A 24260-nucleotide genomic window follows, 5' to 3' on the forward strand; every position below is an offset into this window, starting at 1 on the left:
GGTGGGGAGATCGAGCCCCGGATGGGGACTCTGCACTGAGCAGAGGGTCTGCTTGAGCTGCTCTGTCCCTCTCCCTCCGCCCTTCCTCACCCATGCGTACACACTCTCCCTAAAATAAATAAATCGTTTAAAAAAAAAAAAAGATAAAATGAAATAGTTGAGTTCTATGGTGTGTGAATTATATTCCAATTAAGGCTGTCATTTTAAAAAACACAACTATAAAGGACACATTGTTGGGATGCCTAGGGAAATTTAAATACAGAATATATGTTACATAGTATTGTTATCAATGTTAAATGGAGTGTGACAACTGTATTACGGTTACAAAGGAAAATGTCTTTATTCTTAAAGGTACTGCCTACAGTTTTTATGGCTGAATTATCATAATTCCATAGCTTAATCTTAATTGATTCAGCAAAGAACAAATGTGCGTTTACAGACATTCATTACATGTGCCTGCACTTGTAAGGGAACAAGAAAACGCAAATCTATTGCTCAGTGAAGGTACACACAGTACACAGGTGTGTACTGTGCTCCTCTTATGATCCTTCTGTAGTCTGAAGTTTTTCAAAATAAAAACTTGGAGGAAATACCAGAGAAGAATAAAGTTTAGATCTGTACAGACAAGTAAGAGCCTGCCAGCCTGTGAGGATGCTGCTGGGTGTTTATTTTACCCTCAGCAAAAGGTCACCGTTCCTTGCTACGGCAAGTCACAGACTACCACTTTATATATAATAAAATCCCACCTTTTCTCAGCATTCATAGAACATACGGATGTGAAGTCTACCAATGTGACAGCACAGAAAATTAATGTCTAAATGAACTGTGTGTTACAGGCACATTTCACTAAGGGGCGAATTGCTTTCTTAAAAGGAACCATATGGTAATCATTAATATGCCATTAGCCTATTACATGACTTTGAGGAACCATTCTGTAAAGATTATCTGGTGTCTAACTAAAAGAAAGAAATGAGACTCGGGTTTAAGATGCCTCTGGTAGGGGCACCTGGATGGCTCAGTGGGTTAAGCCTCTGCCTTTGGCTCAGGTCATGATCTCAGGTCCTGGGATCCTGCCCCACATCGGGCTCTCTGCTCAGCAGGGAGCCTGCTTCCCCTGCTTCTCTGCCTGCCTCTCTGCCTACTTGTGATCTCTCTCTGTCAAATAAAGAAAAATCTTTAAAAAAAAAAAGATGCCTCTGGTATCCTGAAAGTAGTCTGAAAGGTCATTCAAAAGGACTTCAAAATTGAGATTTTTCATTCATGTATTTATTCCACAATCAAAATAAGTCATAATTTAAAGCCATAACATTTTGAAAAGGTAAAGGAGACTTTGTGTCACAGCTGCATTAATAAAACACACCGGTCTAAAGTACAACACTAAACAGGTGTCTTCTGTTCCCGAGGTGGAATAAATACAAACAATTACACATAAAATTTCACTAAAGATCTGAGGTGAGGCAAATAACCCTTGGAAACAAACTGTCCAATGAACAGAGTCAGGCTGCAAATAATTTTTAACATTTTACTGCAAGAAGGAAAAACCCCCAAGGTGTCTACTAGCATAAACCTCTGTTCCATACTCCTCGCCTTGGTTTCTCTCTTCCTTCCTCAATCACATCCAAATCCAGAAAGGCCTCTGTACCCCATGCTCAAAAACACCACTCTGAGTCCCTAAGGACCTCGGCACAGACTGCTGTCGATGAGCCTGTGTGCAGCCTCCCTCTAGAACCTCCAGGGAAATCAGGAGCCCAAGGAGCAGCAATATTTCTTTAAACAATAGTTTTAACTGTCCAATGAGCTCTGACGGACCATGTGCATTTCATAAACCAAAATACTGCCTTAATATCTTCCTATTTCTCTGGGAAAATGTTAAGTAAACCATTCAAGTAAAAAAGAAAATGTTTACAGAGCAGTGAAAAATGAAAATTCAAAGGGTTTATGCCAAAAAGCAAACCAGTCCTCTGCAGCCTAAAGTCATTTGTTTCTGGGCTGCGAAGCCATGTAGAGCGCAATCAGGCAGTAGATGGTCCCCCCCAGCGTCAGCGCCATGGTGGTCCGGTAAAGCATTTGGTCAGGCAGGCCTCGTTTCAGGTGGATGGGCACACCATCGGATTTCTGGGAAGCAAGAATTATCAAGGACATGGTTAATAACAAAAAGATTTTACAGTTTAGGCTAATAAAGAACAAATGTCTCTACTTTAGAACTAATCCATCAACACACTGCAGTGGAAAAAGCCCTAACCCATTAGAATGCGGACAGAAAGAGCGGGATACGTTTTCTTATAATCGCAGCCACAGCCTGTAAGGCCAAAGCCATTCTCCAAAATGGAGCCTCAGGAACACACATGCAACAAATTCCACGTTTCAAAATAATTTACTGTATCTTGCTCAATTAGGAAAGCAGGATTGGTGGATTTCTTTTAAATGCAAATGTAATCCACAGTCAAATAACCACAGGCACAAGAAATGTCCTACATTTAGTCTGACCTCTGATCGTTAGCCAGTGATGTCTGAGCACACTGGGTCAATTAATACGCTCAAGTCCATTTTGTATGCAGCTTCTTTCCAGTAAGCTGTTAAACCCTTGTTTAAAAATGCTGAATCCATTATTCTGCAGTCTCCAAACTCCCTCCCCCATAGTAACTTAAGACCCCAGTTGCCCAATCAAGTCTTACTTATTGGATTAAAAAGGGATTCAACTGACCAAAAGTCCCCAAACCGGTCCTGAATCTGCGTACATTTCTGAGGCTGCAACAGGAGGAGCCCAGTGCCACCCCCACAGCACCTGAGATGCAGGGTCACTGACCTCTCAGTTATCTGTATGTAGATTATCATTAATAACATTCTAAAATGCAATTCTGGCTTCTCTCTGTTAATCAGCAAACCCAAGAAAGCCTCCCCTACTTCTAATAGTGCAGTGAATTTTAATATCAAGCAAGCAAAAAATAACTAGAAGAAAACTCATGGCTGAAATAAGAACTTATTCTCTAGTGTCCGTTCTAGTGTCTTCTCTCACCTGGAAAAACTTCTGCAGCTCGGGAACTTTGTTTTTCCCAGCATAATCATATACAGGAAAATCAGAACTCAGTTTGGTTGGTGTGGCAAATATGATAGGTGGTGCTTCTGTGGAAACCAAAGGCCTTAATCCCTGTAGGAAAAAGGAAAATGTCAAGTTGAAAGCATACCTGGGCTTACGAACAACCTTTCAACAAGCAGGCTGTCTGGAATCCTGGAGGCAGTAATTCAACCACACAAGAAGGAAGGAAAGGCTCTCTGAGTCCGCATCACAAGGCCTTTAATTTTAAGATTTAAAGTCCTTAAACTTTCAACAAAATACCTTAGTCCACTTTCCCACAGCAAACCCCATCGAGAAGAATTCCCTGCCATTAAGATAGGGGTGGGGGAGACGGGGAAGCAAACAACCACAAAAACCCAATCTGGGCTTCCAGAAATAACTATTATGTCTATCTTCCTATCAAATCAGTAAATCATTTTAAATCTTTATGAACTTTTGGTTAGATTTCCAAAGAGACCAGCTGTCTCTTTTCTCCTCTGGGTGAGCTAATGTACTAACACATTCTAACTCCAGAGTAGACAGCAGAATGTGTGCGGACACACAGTACAAAAATCTCTCAATCTGGAGGAGCCTGTAATGGTAAGAGACCTGTCTTTCAGGACCAGAAAACAAAACAATTAGAGTAACTGAACCTTTTGGCATTAATAAACCTGTAAGTTAAACAGACACAGTCAAAATAAAGGAAATGTAGTGTTCTCATCTGTGACATGTATCTAAAAGCACTGGGATCTAGCCCTGAAAAGACGGCAGGAGACACTGTGTGCCTAAAGCAGCACACCTGCCGCGGGCACACAGCACACAGTCAGCAATATCCACTCAATGACACTGGGGGTCAACACAAGTCTGCCATTAGCAGCTCCCTGGGCCACACAGACAGGAACACAGGCTTAAAAAGAACCTAAAGGGGGAGATAAATCAAGTACTGTCACAGGCTACAACAAGGATAACCCTTAAAAACATGCTAGTACGAGAAGCTAGTCAGAAAGACCCCGATGAGCCCATTCATATGCAAGTCCAGAATAGGAAAATCTACACAGACAGAAAGTAGATCAGCATAGGGCTGGGAGGTGACCAACAGGGGCGTAATAACTGCAGGGTATAGGTTTCTTCTGGAAATGACAAAAATACTCTAAAATTAATGTGGTAATGGTTGCACAATATCCATCAATACACTACAAACTACTGAGTTATACCCTTTAAATGACTGAATGTATGGGATGTGAATTGTATCTTGATAAAGCTATTAAAACAAAAAAGAAGTACCTCAGGGGAACTCTGGTTTTCTATCTGATAGAGTAAAGCCACCGTGGCAGGCTTATAGATGGTTCTCCAAAATAACCTGGAGACTAAGAGAGGAGCTAAGAGTTACAAACCAATAAAATTGCATCCTTTTATATTAAATTCTAAAAGATAGGACCTAAGAGTTACACACCAATAAAATTGCATCCTTTTATATTCTATCTAGAAAAAATAAAATTTAAAGTTGGGAAGCAGAGTTCAAGCTCAGCCTCTTTCATTTTACAGATGAGAGAGAAAATCCTTTGCTCAAATTAGCAGAATTGTCAGACCCCTGGTCCTTAATCTCCTCAAAGACATAAAAACTTACTTATAACTGACAAGACCTAGTCTAAAAATCATATATTGAAAGCTTCAATGATACTCCCACCAGGCAAGCATTAAGATCAACGGGGAAACTAAAAGGCATTAAAGCAAACTTGTTCCGGTCCAAGAGAGCAGCACAGAAAGACCCTGAACTCACTTCCTCCAGGAATACACAAAATCTACACCTACACACAGAGAGTAATTCCGCCTGAAGAAGAACTGAAGGCTGACTGAACAGCTTCTGCATAGCAAAGGATAGAGGGACCACACAGAGAACGGCAGGAAACAGAGACACGGTAACAACAGGAACCGCACCTGATGCTAGAACTGCAGTGGGGAGGGACAGCACTGGGAGGCCCACACACAGATTCACACCCAGCGGGGGGTGGGGGGCAGGGCAAAAAAAATCCCCAATCAGTTTAAAAGGCAAATAGAGGGCGCCTGGGTAGTTCAATTGGCTTAAGCGACTGCCTTTGGCTCAGGTCATAATCCTGGAGTTCCAGGCTGGAGTCCCTGGCAGGGCTCCCTGCTCAGCCAGGAGTCAGCTTCTCCCTCTGACCCTCCTCCCTGTCGTGCTCTCTCACTCTCTTTCTCTCAAGTAAATAAAATCTTAAAAAAGTAAAATAAAATAAAAGGCAAACAGACTATAAGTGAAGAAAACCTCATATACTAATGCTAGAACAACTGCTAAATGGTGGGAGAACTGCTGGAACTCTGTCTCTGGTTAGAAGGTGCTAGCAAGCACCATTGTTTACGTTCCCCCCTGCCTTGATAGTGCAGATGGGAGCCGGCATGCTAGCCGGCCTGCGGGCCCCCAGCCCCGCCCACACCGGCGGCAGCGGCCTGAGGAATCCTCCACCACATGCACCTGCCTCAGCTCCAAACATCCCACCGAGGCTGCCCCAGCACAACACAAATTAGAAGAAACGTTAAGGGGACTTTTAGCCAAAAAGAAAAGGCCGTAGCTAGAAGAAAATTACAAAACAAAAAAATTTCACTGGTAAGAGCAAACATATAATAAAGATAATAAATCAATCACTTATAAAACTAGTATGAAAGTTAAAAGATGAGTAAAATCAATTACCTATAAAATTTGTTGAGAGTCACAAAATAAAGATGTAAATATGACATCATATACATATACATACATGAGAGGATTTAATAGTGATTTTAGAATGTGTTTGAACTTAAGCAACCATAAGCTTAATATAGACTGCTATATCCTAAGATGCTACATATGAAACTTGAGCTAACCAGAAACCAAAAACTTATAATAAATCCACAAGAAAATAGAAAGGAATCCTAGAAAAACACAAGGCATCAATTACAAGGGAAGAGAGGAGAAAAAAATGACAAAAACCACCAGAAAGCAATTAACAAAATGTCACCTGTACATTATTACTTTAAATGTAAATCGTCTTTAAAAAAAATGGGGCACTTGAGTGGCTCAGTGAGTTATGCGTTCAACTCTTGATCTCAGCTCAGGTCTTGATCTTAGGGTCATGAGTTTGAGGCCCACACTGGGCCCCTGGCTAGGTGTGGACCCTATTTAATAAATTAATTAATTAAGTAAGTAAATGGTCAAATGCTCCAGTCAAAAGACAAGGGTAATTCAGGGACACCTGGGTGGCTCAGTCATTGGGTGTCTGTCTGCCTTTGGCTCAGGTCATGATCCCAGGATAATGGGATTGGTCCCACATCAGGCTCCTTGTTCAGTGGGTAGCCGGCTTCTCCCTCTGCCTGTGACTCCCCCGTCTGTGCACTCTTGTGCGCTCGCTCTGACAAATAAAAATTTTAAAAATCTTACCAAAAAAAAAAAAAAAAAAGGCAAGGGTGATTCAAAGAATAAAAAACAAGGGTCATCTATATGTTGCCTATTAAGAGGCTCTCTTCAGACCTAAAGACAGGTACAGACTGAAAGTGAAGGGATATAAAGAAAAATATTGAACACAAATGGAAGTAATAAGAAAATTGGGATAGTAAAAACTTTTATTAGACAAATTGGTCTTTAAAACAAAGACTGTAACAAGAAACAAAGAAGGGCACTATATAAAGGGAATAATCCAACAAGAGGTTACAACAACTATAAATATCTATGCACCCAACACAGGAGCACCTAAATATACAAAGCAAATATTAACAGACACAAAGGGAGAAACTGACAGTAATACAATAATAGTGGGAGGCTTTAACACCCCACTTATATCAATGGATAGAGAATCCAGACATAAAATCAATAAGGTAACAGTGGCTTTAAATAACATCAGACCAGATAGACCTAGATATGTACAGAACAGTCCATCCATGAGCAGCAGAATATATATACTTTTCAAGTGCATCTGGAACATTCTCCAGGACAGATTACATGTTAGGCCACAAAACAAGTCTCAATAAATTTAAGATGCAGCATCTTCTCCATTCACAGCACTATGAACCTAGAACTCAATTACAGCAAAAAAAAAAAAAAAAAAAAAACCACCCTGGAAAAGACCACAAACACATGGGAGGCTAAACAACATGCTCTTAAACAATCCATGGATCAAGGAAGAACTCGAAGAGGAAATTTTATTTATTTTTTTTAAGATTTTATTTATTTGACAGAGATCCCAAGTAGGCAGGAGAGGCAGGCAGAGAGAAAGAGAGAGAGGAGGAAGCAGGTTCCCCACTGAGCAGAGAGCCTCATGCGGGGCTCTATCCCAAGACCTTGGGATCATGACCTGAGCCAAAGGCAGAGGCTTTAACCACTGAGCCACCCAGGCGCCCCACAAAGAGGAAATTTTAAAGATACACGGAGAAATGAAAATGGAAACAATGGTTCAAAATCTTTGGGATACAGCAAAAGCAGTCCTAAAAGGAAGTTTAAAGTAATACAGGCCTACCTCAAGAAATAAGAACAATGTCAACAACCTTAACACAATCTCAACAACCCTAACTTTATACCCATAGGAACAAGAAAAAAAACGGAGAGCAAAGTTAGTAGAAAGAAGGAAATAACAAAGATTATGTAGAAATCAATTAAATAGAGACTTTAAAAAATGAAACTAAGAACTGGTTCTTCAAAAAGATAAACAAAATTGATAAACCTTTAGCAGACTTATGAAGAAAAAAAGAGCTCAAACAAAATCGCAAATTAAAAACAAGTTGCAACTAACACCACAGAAATACAAAGGATTTTAAGAGACTACTATGAAAAGTATATGCTAACAGGTTGAACAACATAGAAGAAATGGATAAATTTCTAGAAACACGCAATCTTCAAAGACTGAATCGGGAAGAAATAGCGAATCTGAGCAGACCAATTACTAGTAGAAAAAGTGCATCTGTAATCAAAAAACTCCCAACATGGGCGCCTGGGTGGCTCAACTGCGAAGCGTCTTCCTTCGGCATGGGCCATGATCCTGGAGTCCTGGGATAGAGAACCACACCAGGCTCCCTGATCAGCAAGAAGCCTGCTTCTCCCTCTCTCCGTTTGTGTTCCCTCTCTGTCTCTCTGTCAAATAAATAAATAAAATCTTTAAAAAAAAAAAAAAACCCAAACCTCCCAACAAATAAACATCCAGGTCTACATGACTTCATAGGTAGTACCTCCTATCAAACATTTAAAGAAGAGTTAATACCTGTCATTCTCAAAGGATTCAAAAAACTAGAAGAGGAAGAAATTCTTCCAAATTCATTCTACAAGACCAGCATTACCCTGATACTAAAACCAAATAAAAAAAGAAAATGACAGCTCGTTATCTCTGATGAACACAAATGCAAAAAATACTCAACAATTAGCAATACTCAATTTAGCAAACTGAATTCAACAATACATTAAAAAGATCAAACCACAATCAAGCGGGACTTATTCCAGGATGCAAGAATGGTTCAATATCCACAAATCAATCAACAGGATATACATTAACAAAATGAGGATAAAAATCACACGATCACCTCAACAAATGAAGAAAAAGTATTTCACAAAATTCAACATCCATTTATGATAAAAAGTCTCAACAAAGTGGGTTTAGAAGGAACATACCTCAATATAATAAAGACCATATATGATAAATCCACCAGCTAACATCATACTCAATGGTGAAAAGTGAAAGCTTTTTATCTAAGATCAAAAGTAACAAAACAAGGATGTCCCTTCTCCCCACTCTTACTCAACACAGTGGAGTCCTAGCCACAGCAATCAGACTAAGAAAAATAAATAAATAAAGGGCATCCTCGATAATAAGTAAACTTTCAGTATTTCCAGCCGACATGATACTACATATAAAAAAACCCTAAAAGGGCACCTGGGTGGCTCGGTGGGTTAAGTCTCTGCCGTTAGCTCCAGTCATGATCTCAGGGTCCTTGGATCGAGCCCCGCATCGGGCTCTCTGCTCGAAAGGGAGCCTGCTTCTCCCTCTCTCTCTGCCTCTCTGCCTACTCGTGATCTCTGTCTGTCAAATATATAAATAAAATCTTTAAAAAAAAAAAACAAAACCCTAAAGACTCCACCAAAAAATTATTAGAATACATGAATTCGGTAAAGTCGCAGGATACAAAATATACAAAAGCCTGTTGCATTTCGATATACTAATAGTGAAGTAGGAAAAGGAGAAATTCAGAAAACAACTCCATTTACAACTACAAAAAGAATGAAATACCTAAGGAATAAATTTAACCAAGGAGGTGAAAAACCTGTACTCTGAAAACTATTAAGACAATAATGAAAGAAACCGAAGACACAAATAAATGGAAAGATACACCATGCTCATTAACTGGAAGAATTAATATTGTTTTTGGTTTTTTTTAAGATTTTATTTATTTGGCAGACAGAGATCACAAGTAGGCAGAGAGACAGGCGGTGGGGGGCGGAGCAGGCTCCCCACAGAGCAGAGAGCCCGATGCGGGGCTCCATCCCAGGACTCTGGGATAGCGACCTGAGCTGAAGGCAGAGGATTTAACCCGCTGAGCCACCCCGGTGCCCCAAGAATTAATATTGTTAAAACTTCACCACCCAAAGCAGCCTACAGATCCAATACAATCCCTATCAAATACCAACAGCATTTTTCACAAAATAAGAAAAAATAATCCTAAAATTTGTATGGAATCAAAGGTCCCAAAGAGCCAAAGCAATCTTGAAAAAGAACAAGGCTGAGGGTATCATAATCCCAGATTTCAAGATATACCAAAAACTATAATAATTGAAACAGTACAGTACTAGCACAAAAACAGAGATCAATGGAACAGAGAGCCCAGAAATAAAACCATTATTTTTATGATCAATTAATCTACAACAAAGGAAACAAAAATAGACAATGGGGAAAAGACAATCTCCTCAATAAATGGTGCTGGTAGAACTGGACAACTACACGCAGAAGAATGAAACCGGAAGTGCTGGGTGGCTCAGTCGCTGAGCATCCAACTCTTGGTTTTGGCTCAGGTCAGGAACTTGCAGTCGTGGGATCCAGCCCCATATCAGGCTCTGCGTTCAGTGTGGAGTCTCCTCTAGATTCTCTCTCCTTCCCCTCCCATCCACCGCTTTCTCTCTAAATTACTTAATTAATTAAAATAAGACACAAAAATAAAATAAAAAAGAAATGAAACGAAACTCAGGGCACCTGGCTGGCTGAGTCAGCAGAGCGTGTAACTTTTGATCTCAGGGTTCTGAGTTCAAGCCCCATGTTGAGTACAGAGATTATATTTTAAAAAAGTTTTTTTTAAAAAGGAGCTTTGGGGGTGCCTGAGTGGCTCAGTGGGTTAATCCTCTGCCTTCAGCTCAGGTTCTGATCCCAGGGTCCTGGGATGGAGACCCGCATCGGGCTCTCTGCTCAGCAGGGAGCCTGCTTCCCTTCCTCTCTCTCTACCTGCCTACTTGCGATCTTTCTCTCTCTGTGTCAAATAAATAAATAAACCGATAAATAAATAAATAAATAAATAATTTTTAAAAAGGAGCTTTGGGCTTTGGACTAGGAGGAAACAAAGGTGGAACTGTCTCGTGTCATCCTGAATCAGGGTTCATCCAACACCAGCCACCTCCAACATACCACCTAAGTTTGACCCTAACAAGATCAAAGCTGTACTGTATACTTAAGGAGCACCAGTGGGGACGTTGGTGCCGCATCAGCCCCTGGCCCCTCAAAGATTGGCCCCCTGGGTCTGTCTCCAAAAAAGGCTGGTGACATTGCCAAGGCAACTGGTGACTAGAAGGGTCTGGGGATTACAGAGAAAGTGATCATTCAAATTAGGCCCAGAATGAAATAGTACCTTCTGCCTCTGCCCTGATTATCAAAGCCCTCAAGGAAAAGCTAAGAGACAGAAGCAGAAAAACATTAAGCACAATGGAAATGAGACTTTTGATGAGATTGTCAACATTGCCTGACAGATGTGGCACCAATCTTTAGCCACAGAACCCTCTGGAACCATTAAAGAGATCGTGGGTACTGCCCAATCTTTGGGCTGCAATGTTGATGGCCACCACCCTCATGACATCATAGATGACATTAACAGTGGTGCAGTGGAACACCCAGCTAGTTAAGAACTAAAAAGGAGGGCGCCTGGGTGGCTCAGTCAGTTGAGGGTTTGCCTTCAACTCGGGTCATGATCCCAGGGTCCTGGCATTGAGACCCGCATCAGGCTACCTGCTTGGCAGGAACCCTTCTCTCTCCCCCACTACCCCTGCTTGTGTTCCTCTCTCTATGTGTCTCTGTCAAATGAATAAATAAAATCTTAAAAAAGAAAAAAAGAAATACAAAGGAAAATACTTCACTAAAGGATCATTTGAAAACAAAAAAAAACCCAAAACCCCACAAAAAATAAATTCCAAATGAATTAAAACCCAAATGTAAGACTTGAATTCATAAACTCCTAAAAACATAAATAATCTCTTAGATATCAGCCTTAACAACATTTTTCTGAATCAGTCTCTTCAGCTAAGGAAAACGAAAGCAAAAATAAACAACTGGGACTATAGCAAACTAAAAAATCTTTTGCACAGGGGCGCCTGGGTGGCTCAGTGGGTTAAAGCCTCTGCCTTAGGCTCAGGTCATGATCCCAGGGTCCTGGGATAAAGCCCTGCATCAGGTTCTCTGCTTCGCAGGGAACCTGCTTCCCCCTCTCTCTCCCTGTCTCTCTGCCTACTTGTGATCTTTGTCTGTCAAATAACTAAATAAAATCTTAAAAAAAAAAAAAAAACAATTAAAAAAAATCTTTTGCACAGTGAAGGAAACCAACAAAACAAAAAGGCAACCAACTGACTAGGAGAAGATTATGTGCAAATGATATATCTAATAATAGGTTAATATACAAAATATATAAAGAACTTATACAACTCTACCAAAAAAAAAAATGTACAAAGGATTTAAACACTTATTTTCCAAAGCAGACTTACAGATGGCCAACAGACACATGAAGTTCAACATCACTAAGTATCAGGGAAATGCAAATCAAAACCAAGGATAGTTAGTATCAAAAAGTGAAGAAATAGGGGCGCCTGGGTGGCTCAGTGGGTTAAGCTCAGGTCATGATCTCAGAGTCCTGGGATCGAGCCCCACATCGGCTCTCTGCTCAGCCGGGAGCCTGCTTCCTCCTCTCTCTCTGCCTGCCTCTCTGCCTGCTTGTGATCTCTCTCTGTCAAATAAATAAATAAGATCTTTAAAAAAAAAAAAAAAAAAGTGAAGAAATAACAAGGGTATAGAGGATAGAGAGAAAAGGCAACTCTCACCCATTATTCATGGGAATATAAACTGGTGCAACTTGTATGGAGGTTCCTCAAAAAATTTTAAAAATACAAATACCATACAAATCAGTAATTTTAAAAAACAAACACAAACAAACCAGTAATTCTGCTTCTGGGTATTTACCCAAAGAAAACAAAAATATCAATGCAAGAAGATGTGCACCCTTATGTTTATTGCAGAATTATTTACAATGGCCAAGATATGGAAGCAATATTAAGTGTACATTGATAGATGAATGGATAAAGAAGATGTGGTGTGTGTGTACACACAGACATACACATAATGGAGTAAAACTCAGCCACAAAAATAAGATATTGCCACTGGCAACAACTTGCATGGACCTAGAGGATATTATGCTAAGTGAAATAAGACAGAAAAAACAAATACCATTAATATCTCACTTATGTGTGGAATCTATAAAATAAAACAAAAAATATAAATAGGGTGCCTGGGTGACTCAGTGGGTTCAAGCCTCTGCTTTCGGCTCAGGTCATGATCCCAAGGTCCTAGGATCAAGTCCTGCATGGGGCTCTCTGCTCAGCGGGGAGCCTGCTTCCCCTTCCTCTCTCTGCTTGCTTATGATCTCTGTCTGTCAAATAAATAAAATCTTTAAAAAAAAAAAACCTAAAAGAAAGAAAAAAAAAAATAGACCCATAAATACAGAGAACTAGTGGACCAGAGGGGAGAGGGTGAGAGGATAAGGGAAGGAGGTGAAGGAAATTAAAATATACAACTTCCAGTTGTAAAATAAGTAAGTCGGGAGGATAAAAAGTACACCATACAGAATATAGCAATAATGCTGTAAGGTGACAGATGATTAAGTATACTTACAGTGGTGAGCATTTTGTAATGTATATAATTATAGAATCACTATGTTATACACCTGAAATATAATAAAATACTGTAAGTCAACTATATTTCAATTAACCTCCCCCCACAAAATAAACATCATTTCTATTTCTTTGACACAGTCCCATGAATGGGCATGAACCGTGGACTTTTCTGCACTGCATCCCCTCACTCAGCATATATGACTGAGCACTTACTCTATACTGAAAATGCACGATGACTAGGACAGACACAATCCCTGCCATTATGGATATTAATGTTCTGAAATAAAAGCCACTAATTATGTACTCAGACTTTGTTATATGCCTGACATCCTGTCAAGTTTTGGACAAACATCATCTCATTTAATCCTGCCAGCAACCCTACCAAGATGTTACTATACCCATTTTACAGAGGAGAAAACTAGATCAGAGAGGGCAACTTGCCTAAGATCGCATTGCAAAAAGAATGGTGTCTAGTGTCGACAGTCAGGGCCCTCTAAAGTCGAGAGCCTTGGGTTTTTAAGTATTCTACTAACCTGCCCCTACTACCCTTTGTCAACTGTTGCTTAAAGACAACAAGTGAGGGGCGCCTGGGTGGCTCAGTGGGTTGAGCCGCTGCCTTTGGCTCGGGTCATGATCTCAGGTCCTGGGATGGAGGCCCGCGTCAGGCTCTCTGCTCTGCGGGGAGCCTGCTGCCTCCTCTCTGCCTGCCTCTCTGCCTACTTGTGATCTCTGTCTGTCAAATAAATAAATAAATAATCTTTAAAAAAAAAAAAAAAAGACAACAAGTGATTTAAAAAGAAAGCTTCGTGAGTAAGCTGCTAGTCTAAATTTAGTATATAATACACTCAGATTCAGAAGGAGTTAGAGATGGGACCGGGAGGCCCTAACTACCAAGATAAGAACATCAGAAAGTATTGCTCTTTGAACTGAAGAATTTAAAACACTCCTTTATTCTGTGAGCTTTGTATTTTCTCCTATAAGGATCATTTCCCTTTGAATGCAAAAATTTTAAAACTTTTTCTACTAAGCAGCTCTGAAAATGGTTTGAAGTCAAATTCTTGTTTTGACAGAACTAATGTGAGAGCATTTTTAGAAAGGATTATACCTAATCGTTCAGTGTTTGTTCACCTATCAAGTAACTGAAAACTACAGCAGTTTTTGAACAGTATCATACGAAGAAAGGAGTATCAACCATCCTCATGGTTTGAAATAACTCCACATTTCCATTTATAATACTGTAAAAGTTTAGAATATGGAATTGTAAAGTTACCAATAATCTAAGTATCTTATCCCATTAACTATTATAAATTGTATATTCTCCTCTAATCTTTTTTTCATATTTTAACATCTTTACAGTCAGGTATAAAATTCTACATTCTAGGGTCACCTGCGTGGCTCAGTCAGTTAAGCATCAGGCTCCCTGCTCAGTGGGGAGGCTGCTTCTCCCTATGCCCGTCACTCCCCTTGCTTATGCTGTCAAATAAATGGATAAAATCTTAAAAAAAAAAAAAAAAAAGTCTACATTCTGCTTTCATTTATAATAAGCATTTCTTTTCAGGACCCTCCATAATCTTCATAAATAAACTTACTCTTCTCATTAACCCTGTAAATGAGGTATTATCATCCCATATTACAGATGATTTTTTTTTTTAAAGACTATTTGAGAGACAGAGAGAGAGAGAGAAAGCATGAGGGGGGACAGTCAGTGGGAGAAGCAGACTCCTCGCTGAGGGGGGAGACTGATGCAGGGTCTCAATCCTGGGACTTTGGGATCATGGCCCAGGGCAAAGTCAGACACTTAACCAACTGGGCCACCCAGGTGCCCCCCACTCAATTACAGACGCCTGGGTGGCTCAGTGGGTTAAAACCTCTGCCTTCAGCTCAGGTCATGATCCCAGGGTCCTGGGATCCAGCCCCGCATCGGGCTCTCTGGTTGGCAGGGAGCCTGCTTCCTCCACTCTCTCTCTCTCTCTGCCTGCCTCTCTGCCTACTTGTAATCTCTGCCTGTCAAATAAATAAATAAAATCTTAAAAAAAAAAAAAAAAAAAAAAGCTGAGATTCCATACAAAAGATGGATTCAAACCCACCCACTTTTATTATACCATACAATCAATAACTCAGCTGTCCTGGCCCCACAAGTAAAAGGAATGGATATTCACCAATCTGTCATTAAATTTCTTGAGAATTTTTTTTTTTAAAGATTTCTTTGGCAGAGAGAGAGTGCGCATGCGCACAAATACAAGCAGGGAAAGTGGAATAGGGAGAAGCAGGCTTCCCGCCGAACAGGGAGACAGATGCGGGGCTCGACCCCAGGATCCTAGCATCATGACCTGAGCCAAAGTCAGATGGTTAATGACTGAGTGCCCCCCACAGGAACCCCAATTTCCTAAGAATTTTAGAGCAGTCAGTGCTTCCAATATTTCAAGGCAGCTAGACAGGACTGACACTGGGGCTCCCAAGAGTGGGCTTGACCAGGAAGCTGTATTTACAGGAAGGTATCTAGAGCAAATCCCTTCCCCATGCCCCTTCCAGGGTTGCAGATGTCCCAATATAGAATTACGGGCCTCCCCCATCTCAATAACTGACAGTAGCATCCTTCCAGGTTCTCAGGCCCAAATCCTTGGAATCTTTTTTTTTTTTTTAAGATTTTATTTATTTGAGAGAGAGAGAGAGAGCGCACGTGCATGTGCACATGAATGGGGAGAGACAGGAAGAAAATCTCATTCACTGTATGGGAAGCCCTATACGGCTCAATCTCACAACTCTGAGATTATGACCTAAGCCGAAATCAAGAGTCAGATGCTTAAAGACTGAGCCACCCATGTGCCCAGAATCATTTTTTTTTTTAAAGATTTATTTATTTATTTGAGAGAGAGAGATCACAAGCAGGTAGAGAGAGAGAGAAGGAAGCAGGCTCCCGGCTGAGCAGAGAGCCCTATGTGGGGCTCGATCCCAGGACCCTGGAATCATGACCTGAGCCAAAGGCAGCGGCTTAACCCACGGAGCCACCCAGGCGCCCCTAGAATCATTTTTAATACAGCTTACACACCGCAAATCCTTTTGGCTCTACCTTCAAAGCACACTCAGCATCTGACCATTTCTCACCCATCTCCACGAATCCACACTCTGGTCCAAACCCCTGGATTTTTACAAGAGCCTCCCAACTGCTCACCCTCCATTTCCACACCTACTATCATGCAGCAACCGGTGACTACAGATGTCACTACTGAGCGCAAACCTCTCCAAAAGCCTCCTATCTCACTGAGCAAAACACAAAGTTCTTACAGGGACTTCCAGGACCATGAGATACACCCCTCAACCCCCCCCCCCCACCCTACCACTTACATCATCCCCTTTCTCTACCCCAGTCCCCTAGAGGAGTCCCTTAAACCTCCCAGGCACCAGGCACTGTTCCCTCTACCCAGAATGGGTATCCACGTGGCTGCACCCTCACCTCCTTCAGGTCTTTGCCCCTGTGTCACCTTCTCAGCAAGACATTCCAGAGACATCCTTTCAAACTGCATGTCCTCCCCCTTAACCTCCTAACAACCTATCACCCATTCCTGGTCTTTTTTTTTTTTTTCCTCCACAGCACTTAATAAGCACCTAACATACTGAATTTTATGCTGTTTACTGTGTCTCCCTCTACTGCAATGGAAGCCTCACGAAGGCAGGATTTTGGCATGTTTTGTTCACTGCTCTTACTTCCCAAGACTTAAAAAAGCGAAGAGCACATTTAAATATCTGTTGAACGTATAAATAAACTATAGCTTCACCACAACGTAGACTTAAATATTTCAGAACTAAAGTCATGTAAATCAAATCAGCAGTTGATGGCAGAGCCTCCCACACCTCCCACAAATGAGAAAACCAGTGAATGCTGCTCTTAAAATAGTGGACTGGAGACCGAGTGGAAATCACAGGTTTTGCTTTTTAATATCAAATCTCCGAGCTATTTACACAATCCCTACCTCTACAATTAAGAGCCATTCAACAGCAACAACATTTAGCAGTTGAGTTCTTCCCAGTATAATTTAGTTGCTCCAAAAAAATTTTTTTAAGATTTTATTTTTAAGGGGCACCTGGAGGGCTCAGGTAAAGTGTCTGCCTTCGGCTCTGGTCATGATTCTGGGGTCCTGGGATCAAACCCAAATTCCGCTCACCACTCAGTGGGGAGTCTGCTTCTCCTTCTGTCCCTTTCCCCCCACTTGTGTTCTCTCTGAAATAAATAAAATTAAAAAAAAGAAAAGATTTTATTTTTAAGTAACCTCTACACCCAATGCAGGGCTCAAATTCAGAACCCTAAGACCAAAGAGTCGCATGCTTCACCAAATGAGCCAGCCAGGTGCCCCTAGTTGCTCCAAATTTTTTAGAGACAAAAGTCAACTTGATTTCTTTCCCTTCAAAGTTGACTGGCCCAAGTTTCCCTCTTCTTCTACCTTTTAGATTTGAGAAGGAGGAGAGTGGAGAAATAAGAGAAACACAATTTAAAAAAAATTTTTAAATGATAGAATTTTTCAGTGCACTGATCTGAATTCACTCTGATTTAGGACTAGAAACAAGTTTCAGTCTGCAGCAACTCAAGTTCATTCTTTCTACCTGCCAGCAAGGTATCACCACCTCCATGTTTCCAGGACACATCACACTCCGCAGGTCCAAAATTCACCCAGTTTCTCACAAACCTATCCAGGAGTTCCCTGTTTATCATAAGGAAAGCACCACCATCCTCTCATTACCCAGTCATCCTGGAGTCCTCCTTTCTCATCCCCCACAATCTCCCTCACTGGTCACTAAATCCTTATTCCCCGGACTCCTTTCCCACTTGGAAGACCCTACTGTATGGATTTAACTACTGTATGGGTTTAACAGACATCCCTGGTAGCGGTTTCTCCCAGTCATATTATCTTTCCAAGCATAGCTCTGTCATGATACTTGCTCCTCCATCATACACCTTCCACGAAACTGAAGGTGAGAAGTATGCTCTTGTTTCAACCTCTGGACAAGACTCTACCACAACTTTCTCCATCAAGATGCTTTGTAAATTCGTTTCTGACTAAAGTAAGCCCTATCATCCTAGACCCTTCGTGATCTATCTCCACCTACCACAGCTAAACTTACTACTCAATGATTCCCCTGCAGCCCCCTCCCCTCCTTCATTCTCAGTTTCCTTTACCTAGAAGGTCATCTTGCCCTCTTAACTAGAATTGTTGAGTCATAAGGTAGAAATGTTTCCCTTTTTAAGAAACTGCCAGACTATTTCTAAAGTGGCTGCACCATTTTACATTCCTACCAGCAATATAGTAGGGTTCCAGTGTCTCCACATTCTCACTAACACCTGTTGTCTATCTTTTGATTTTAGCTGGTGTGAAGTGATATCTCACTGTTGTTTTGATTTGCATTTCCCTAACAAGGGATGTTGAGCCTCTTTTCATGTGTTTATTAGCCTCAATTTACTTTGACATAGGACACAAAAAGATAAGGAAAATGCTTTTCAATCAACCACTGGAAAATACAATTACTTGCCATCAAGTTGATTTATAAATACCTACCTGTATCATTGTTCGGAAACTAGTTTTTCCATATCAGGTTATTTAATGCATATTAGGTTATTTACTTTATATAACACTGGAAGTTGTAAACATCTACATTTTACAGGGTGCTAATATTTCCAAGAAAGGAAAAACTGAAGTACTCCTAACTGCCAAAGCCAGAACACCTGGTTTGGGGGATGCCTGACACAAGCACTCCGAAATCTACATATAAAACCTACACATCACTTCTTTCAACGCAGAATTAGAAATCTTAAGTAACTAAGAAGATTCTCAAGAGAAATACCATTTAAGAGGCACAAGAAATCTGAATGCCCTACCTGTACCAGGATAATCTCTGCTCTGGGAGCCAATTTAATTTCAGTATATGTTAGTTTCAGTCAAAAATTTTACTTCCTTGCTAATCGCAAAACCTAGAGTTTGCTAAAATTCTATTCAAAAAACATCTACAGGCCGCCTGGGTGGCTTAGTCAGTTAAGTGTCTGCCTTCGGCTCAGGTAGGGGATCAAGTTTGCTTGCCTCTCCTCCTGCTTGTGCTCTCTGACAAATATGTAAAAAATAAAAGAACATCTACAACCACAAACAAATCAGTTGTGATATAGTCACACAATGAAATTCTACACAGCAATACATGAATGAACCTCAAAAATACTGATGGGGGTTAAAAGGCCCTACACAAAAGAATACTGTGTGGTTCCATTTATGTGAAATTCAAAAACAGTTTATTTATAAGAGTCACAAGAGGAAGGTGGACAGGGATAGAGAAGGGAACTTCCTAGGGATGATGGAATGTCCTATATGTTAAGAGGGGTATGGGCTACTGTGTATGCATTGGTCAAAACTCATTAAACTGAAACATTTATGATCAGTGCACTGAAAAATATGCTTCTTCTCCAGAAATAAATATGACAGAAATAGCTATTCCCCTGTAATCTGCAAAAGAAATAAATCACTGTTGACAACTTCTTCTTTAAGCTCATTACCAACTTGGCTTCAGTGACACCACACTGGTTTCCCTTCTAATCCTGGTTTGTTCTTTTTTTTTTTTTTTTTTTAAGATTTTATTTATTTATTCGACAGAGATCACAAGTAGGCAGAGAGGCAGGCAGAGAGAGAGAGAGAGAGGAGGAAGCAGGCTCCCTGCAGAGCAGAGACCCAATGTGGGGCTCGATCCCAGGACCCTGGGATCATGACCTGAGCTGAAGGCAGAGGCTTTAACCCACTGAGCCACCCAGGCGCCCCCTGGTTTGTTCTTTTGATAAATGTTCCTCCTCTACCCTCCCCTTCATGTTTCTGTAGTCTAATCACATTCCCACCTTTCTTCCCTATATGCTTCCTGGATGATCTCCCCACCACAGCTTCTACTATCAACTATAGCCTGAAGACACCCAAACCTATTAAATTCCATACTCCTAAATCAAACTACTACCTGACATGACATCATCACAAGTTCAACATTCATAAACCTGGACCCTGCCTCCCGAATCCCCAAAACCTGCCCTATCTTAATTCTTTTTAGAGATTTATTTATTTGACACACAGAGAGAAAGAGCACAAGCAGGGGGAGCAGCAGGCAGAGGGGAAAGGAGAAGCCTTCACCCTACTGAGCAGAGAGCAGGGCTGGATGACTGGATCCCCGGGTCCTGAGATCTTGACCTGAGCTGAAGCCAGACATTCAAATGACTGGGTCACCCAGACACGCTTATTTTAGTTAATATTAACAGCACATCTAATCTTAGACTAAAATCGCTTTTTAAAAAGATTTTATTTGAGGAAGACAGAGAGCAAGAGCATGAGCGGAAAGGGTGGGGTGGAGAGAGGGAGAAGACTCCTCACTGAGCAGGGAACCCGATTCCGGACTCGATCCCAGGACCCCGAGATCACAACCTGAGCTGAAGTCAGACACTTAACCAACTGAGCCACCAAGGCAACCCTGAAATCTCTTTAAACATCATCCCCGCTTGGGCAAGTTACTCTGTCCCCCGGAAGGGAGGAGGTAACAACAGAGCATCCCACCTGGGATCCTTACTATTCGATTCCAGCTTGAATATTTCACCAACTGCGTATTTCACCAACCGTCCCCACACTTCTGAGGACAGGAACGAACACGATGGTATCTCGCACTCAACTTCTGAAGAATTAGCTACCTATCACCTGCCAGTACCAAACACCTGCCAAAGACTACTAATGACGTGACAAGACACTTCATTTAACCTGTACTAAAGCTGCCCTAGATGAAACTAAGCTCACAAAAAATTTAGTAACCTGATAAAGGTCATAAAAATAAAATGGTAAAGCCAGGATGTTAGCTCTTACTAAGAGTCTACAACTGAGTCCGAAATTCCCAACCAACAACATGAGTGAAATCAGATTACTTTTTAGACTCAAATAGCTGCAGTCAACGACTTATAGCTGAGAAGCGTTTAAGGTCGTTGCACGTAATTGCCCAGATTCAAATGAACATTTGAAAGATCCCATTAAGTCCCCCAATTCTGATCATATAGCCTCTCCGGCCTCTACGACTTCTCTCGGTGCTGTCATCCCAGCTCTCCAACCTCGTGCTTTGATGCGGCTTTTTGGGCTAAGAAGTGGGGATAACAGTAGAGCACTGCGGAGACCAAAAGCGGCACCTCCTTCAATAGGACAAAGCCGAACTTCAGACTCTTGCCAGGTCACACTCTGGGCCACGCCGACCCCACAAGTCACCCCACGACCCAGAAGCAACGACCTCGGAGGTCACCTTGACCCCAGCTAAGTGCCAGGCCCAACTTCCGCGCCGAACCAGCCCGGCTGGGGAAGCAGCTACAGAATGAGCGGCTCTACGGCCGCTGCAAGCAGACATGGAGAGGGGCCGCGACGTGCGGGGCGAGCCAAACCGAACCGCAGGCAAAAACCCCAGCCGCCTCTGGCCTCACGACTTCCTAGCGCAGAGGCTCGGGCGGTCGCTTCTGTCCGAGATGGCCCGGCGCTACCGGTACCTGCGGGCTATAGGCGTCGGAAGCCCATGTTCCGGTCAACTTCTGCGTGAAGCCACTAAACTTGTAATACATGACGCCCGGTGTCCGGCTTCCCGCAGCCGCTGCCTGCGCGACTGCCCCAGAGAAGGACCCTGTCTTCCCTGCCGTCGCCTGAAGTCTCAGCCCAAGGACCCTGCGCCAGGAGACGGGCTGCCCAGAGAGCGCCTAATTTATAACATGCCCTCTTCAGCCATATCAGGGAGCAAGAAGCCGGAGTGGCAGGACCAAGAAAGCAAAAAAACAGCTCTAGGAGAGCTCAGAAAGCCACTGTAGCGGGGTCTGTAGAAAGCACGAAGTTCCCGCCCCCGCCTCGCGTACATTTTTTGATTCGGGCAATGCCGAGACGCCGCAAGAAATGCGCAAGCTCCCTGCGAATCCGGCCAGAGGCGAAAGGACTTGTCAGGACCTGGTGGGGCGCTCCTGGGGCGGAGCCTGGGGCGGGGCCTGAGGCGGAGGTCTGAGGAGGGGCGTGGAGAGCTAGAGTTAAGGGGTCACGCAGTTGGGCCTTGGGTGGAAGGCTTCTCTTCATTGAGCAAACTTGCGCAGAGTCTGGTTTCTTTCCTCCCCTCCGTAGGTCGCCTGGTGAAGCGCCTCGCTCTCACTCAGTCGGAGTATGGACCCATTGGCCAGGCTTCTCCATCAACCTGGGAGTGGGGGAGCAAATAAGATGTGGAATCTTCTGCTGAGAGCTTTTTAGTACAGAGGGTTGTTAGCGGTTTCACCCCAGGAATATAAAGATAACTTCTTGGGTTTTGTGCTCGCTCGCTCTCGTGCTCTCTCTCTCTCGCAAATAAATAAAATCTTTTAAAAATTATAAATATCACATGAACGAATAATTCCATTAGTATCACCCAAAGAAAACAAAAATACTATTTCATAAAGATATGTGTGCACCTCTGTTTATTGCAGACTTATTTACAATATGCAAGATATGGAAGCAACCTAAGTGTCCATCAATAGACAAATAAGGAAGATGGTGGTGTGTATGTGTGTGTGTAGATAAACAGATATAATGGAATATTATAGGACCATAAAAAAAGAATGAGATCTTGTATTTGTGACCTCATGTACGGACCCAGAAGGTATTATGCTAAGTGAAATAAATCAGACTCAGAGAGACAAATACCACATGATTTCATTCATAAGTGGTATCTAAAAAAAATTGAGGGTTCCTGTGTGGCTCAGTTGGTTAAGCATCTGCCTTCAGCTCAGGTCATGATCTCAGGGTCCTGGGATCAAGCCCCACATCTGGCTCCCTTCTCAGCAGGGAGTCTGCTTCTCCCTCTGCCTGCCTGCTCCCCCTGCTCATGCCTTTCTCTCTATCTCTCTTTTTTTTCTCTCTCAAACAAATGAGTAAAATCTTTTTAAAAATTAAATAAATAAAATCTTAAAAATTGAATAAGCAAATACAAAGCAGAACCAGACCTATAAAGACAGAGAACAAACTGGTGGTTGCCAGAGAGAAGAGGTGGGGGGTGGGGGTGGGGGTGGGCTAAATAGGTAAAGAGGAGTGAAAGTTGCAGTTACAGTAATGCATTCCAGTTACAGAATGCATAAGTCACAGGAATAAAAGGCACAGCATAAGGAATATAGCAATGATATTACAATAGTGATCTTTTGGAACAGACAGTAGCTACACTTGCAGTAAACATAGCATAATACACTAACTTCTTCAATTGTGATGTTGTGCACCTGAAACAAATATAATATTGTGTGTCAACTATACTCAAAAATAATAATAATGAAGGTATTTTTTAAGTACCTTTTTTTTTTAGTACAGTACCTCTATTATGTGCAAGGTACTGTATGAAAGAAGTCAACCAGTTTCCTACCTCCAGGGATGAAGCACAGCTTTTCTTAGTTTTATCATCAAACTAGAGGTTTTCACAAGCATATTATGATGAATTTATGAAAGCAGGTGGAAAACCAATAGATGATACTAACTTTTACATAGTATTTCCCACAAATAAACTCATTTAATCTTTACAACAAGTCTATGGGGCAAGTGCTATTACTATCTTCATCTTTATTATCTTTATCTTCATTACCTTCATCAAAGGCCCAGAAAAGTCCCTTGCCCAGGTCAGCTCCTAGCAGCAGAGCTAGTCATTTGGCTCAAAATCTGTACTCTTAAGCACTACATTATAGAGAAATAGACATAAACTCATTCTGAAGAGGCTGAAGGCTGAGTGTTCCAGATCTAGGGTCCACACCAGCATCCTGACTTTGCCAGGTGTAAGCCCAAGAGCCCCAAGTGTTCAGCATTGCCACTACTCGGAGGAGCAAAGGGTTCAGGCATATTCATATGATCAGCCCAGCCAAAGTCGCTGCTTTTTCAAAGCAACATTGCCCTATAATAGAAAAAAAGATACAATATGGATTTGAGTTGCAGTTTCTTCAAGGCTGAGTGATCTGCAACTTGTCATTTCCATTTTCGGAGCTTCATTTGCCTCTTCTGTAAAGTAGGAATC

At 41.7% G+C, this 24260-nt stretch overlaps 1 protein-coding gene and 1 pseudogene across 3 annotated transcripts; one reads left to right on the top strand and one right to left on the bottom strand.

The window, feature by feature from the left end:
• Window positions 1-1244: 1244 nt before the first annotated feature.
• COX7A2L (cytochrome c oxidase subunit 7A2 like) lies at window positions 1245-22143 on the bottom strand. 2 transcript variants are annotated; one of them, XM_082743324.1, is made up of 3 exons: window positions 21751-22143; window positions 3017-3148; window positions 1245-2115 (listed from the first exon to the last, which is right to left on the bottom strand). In XM_082743324.1, the coding sequence occupies exons 1-3, from the start codon at window positions 21820-21822 to the stop codon at window positions 1975-1977; spliced, it is 345 nt and encodes a 114-aa protein (XP_082599450.1). In that variant the 5' UTR covers window positions 21823-22143; the 3' UTR covers window positions 1245-1974. The 2 variants fall into 2 exon arrangements, with proteins under 2 accessions (XP_082599450.1, XP_082599451.1); XM_082743325.1 differs by lacking the exon at window positions 21751-22143 and adding an exon at window positions 13222-13268.
• On the top strand, window positions 9997-11207 carry LOC309871928 (large ribosomal subunit protein uL11 pseudogene; annotated as a pseudogene). Its single transcript has 2 exons — window positions 9997-10045; window positions 10684-11207. The product of its transcript is annotated as a large ribosomal subunit protein uL11 pseudogene (transcript).
• Window positions 22144-24260: the final 2117 nt, after the last annotated feature.

Source organism: Mustela nivalis, assembly GCF_964662115.1.
Source record: "Mustela nivalis genome assembly, chromosome: 8".
Classification (NCBI taxonomy): Eukaryota; Metazoa; Chordata; class Mammalia; order Carnivora; family Mustelidae; genus Mustela; species Mustela nivalis.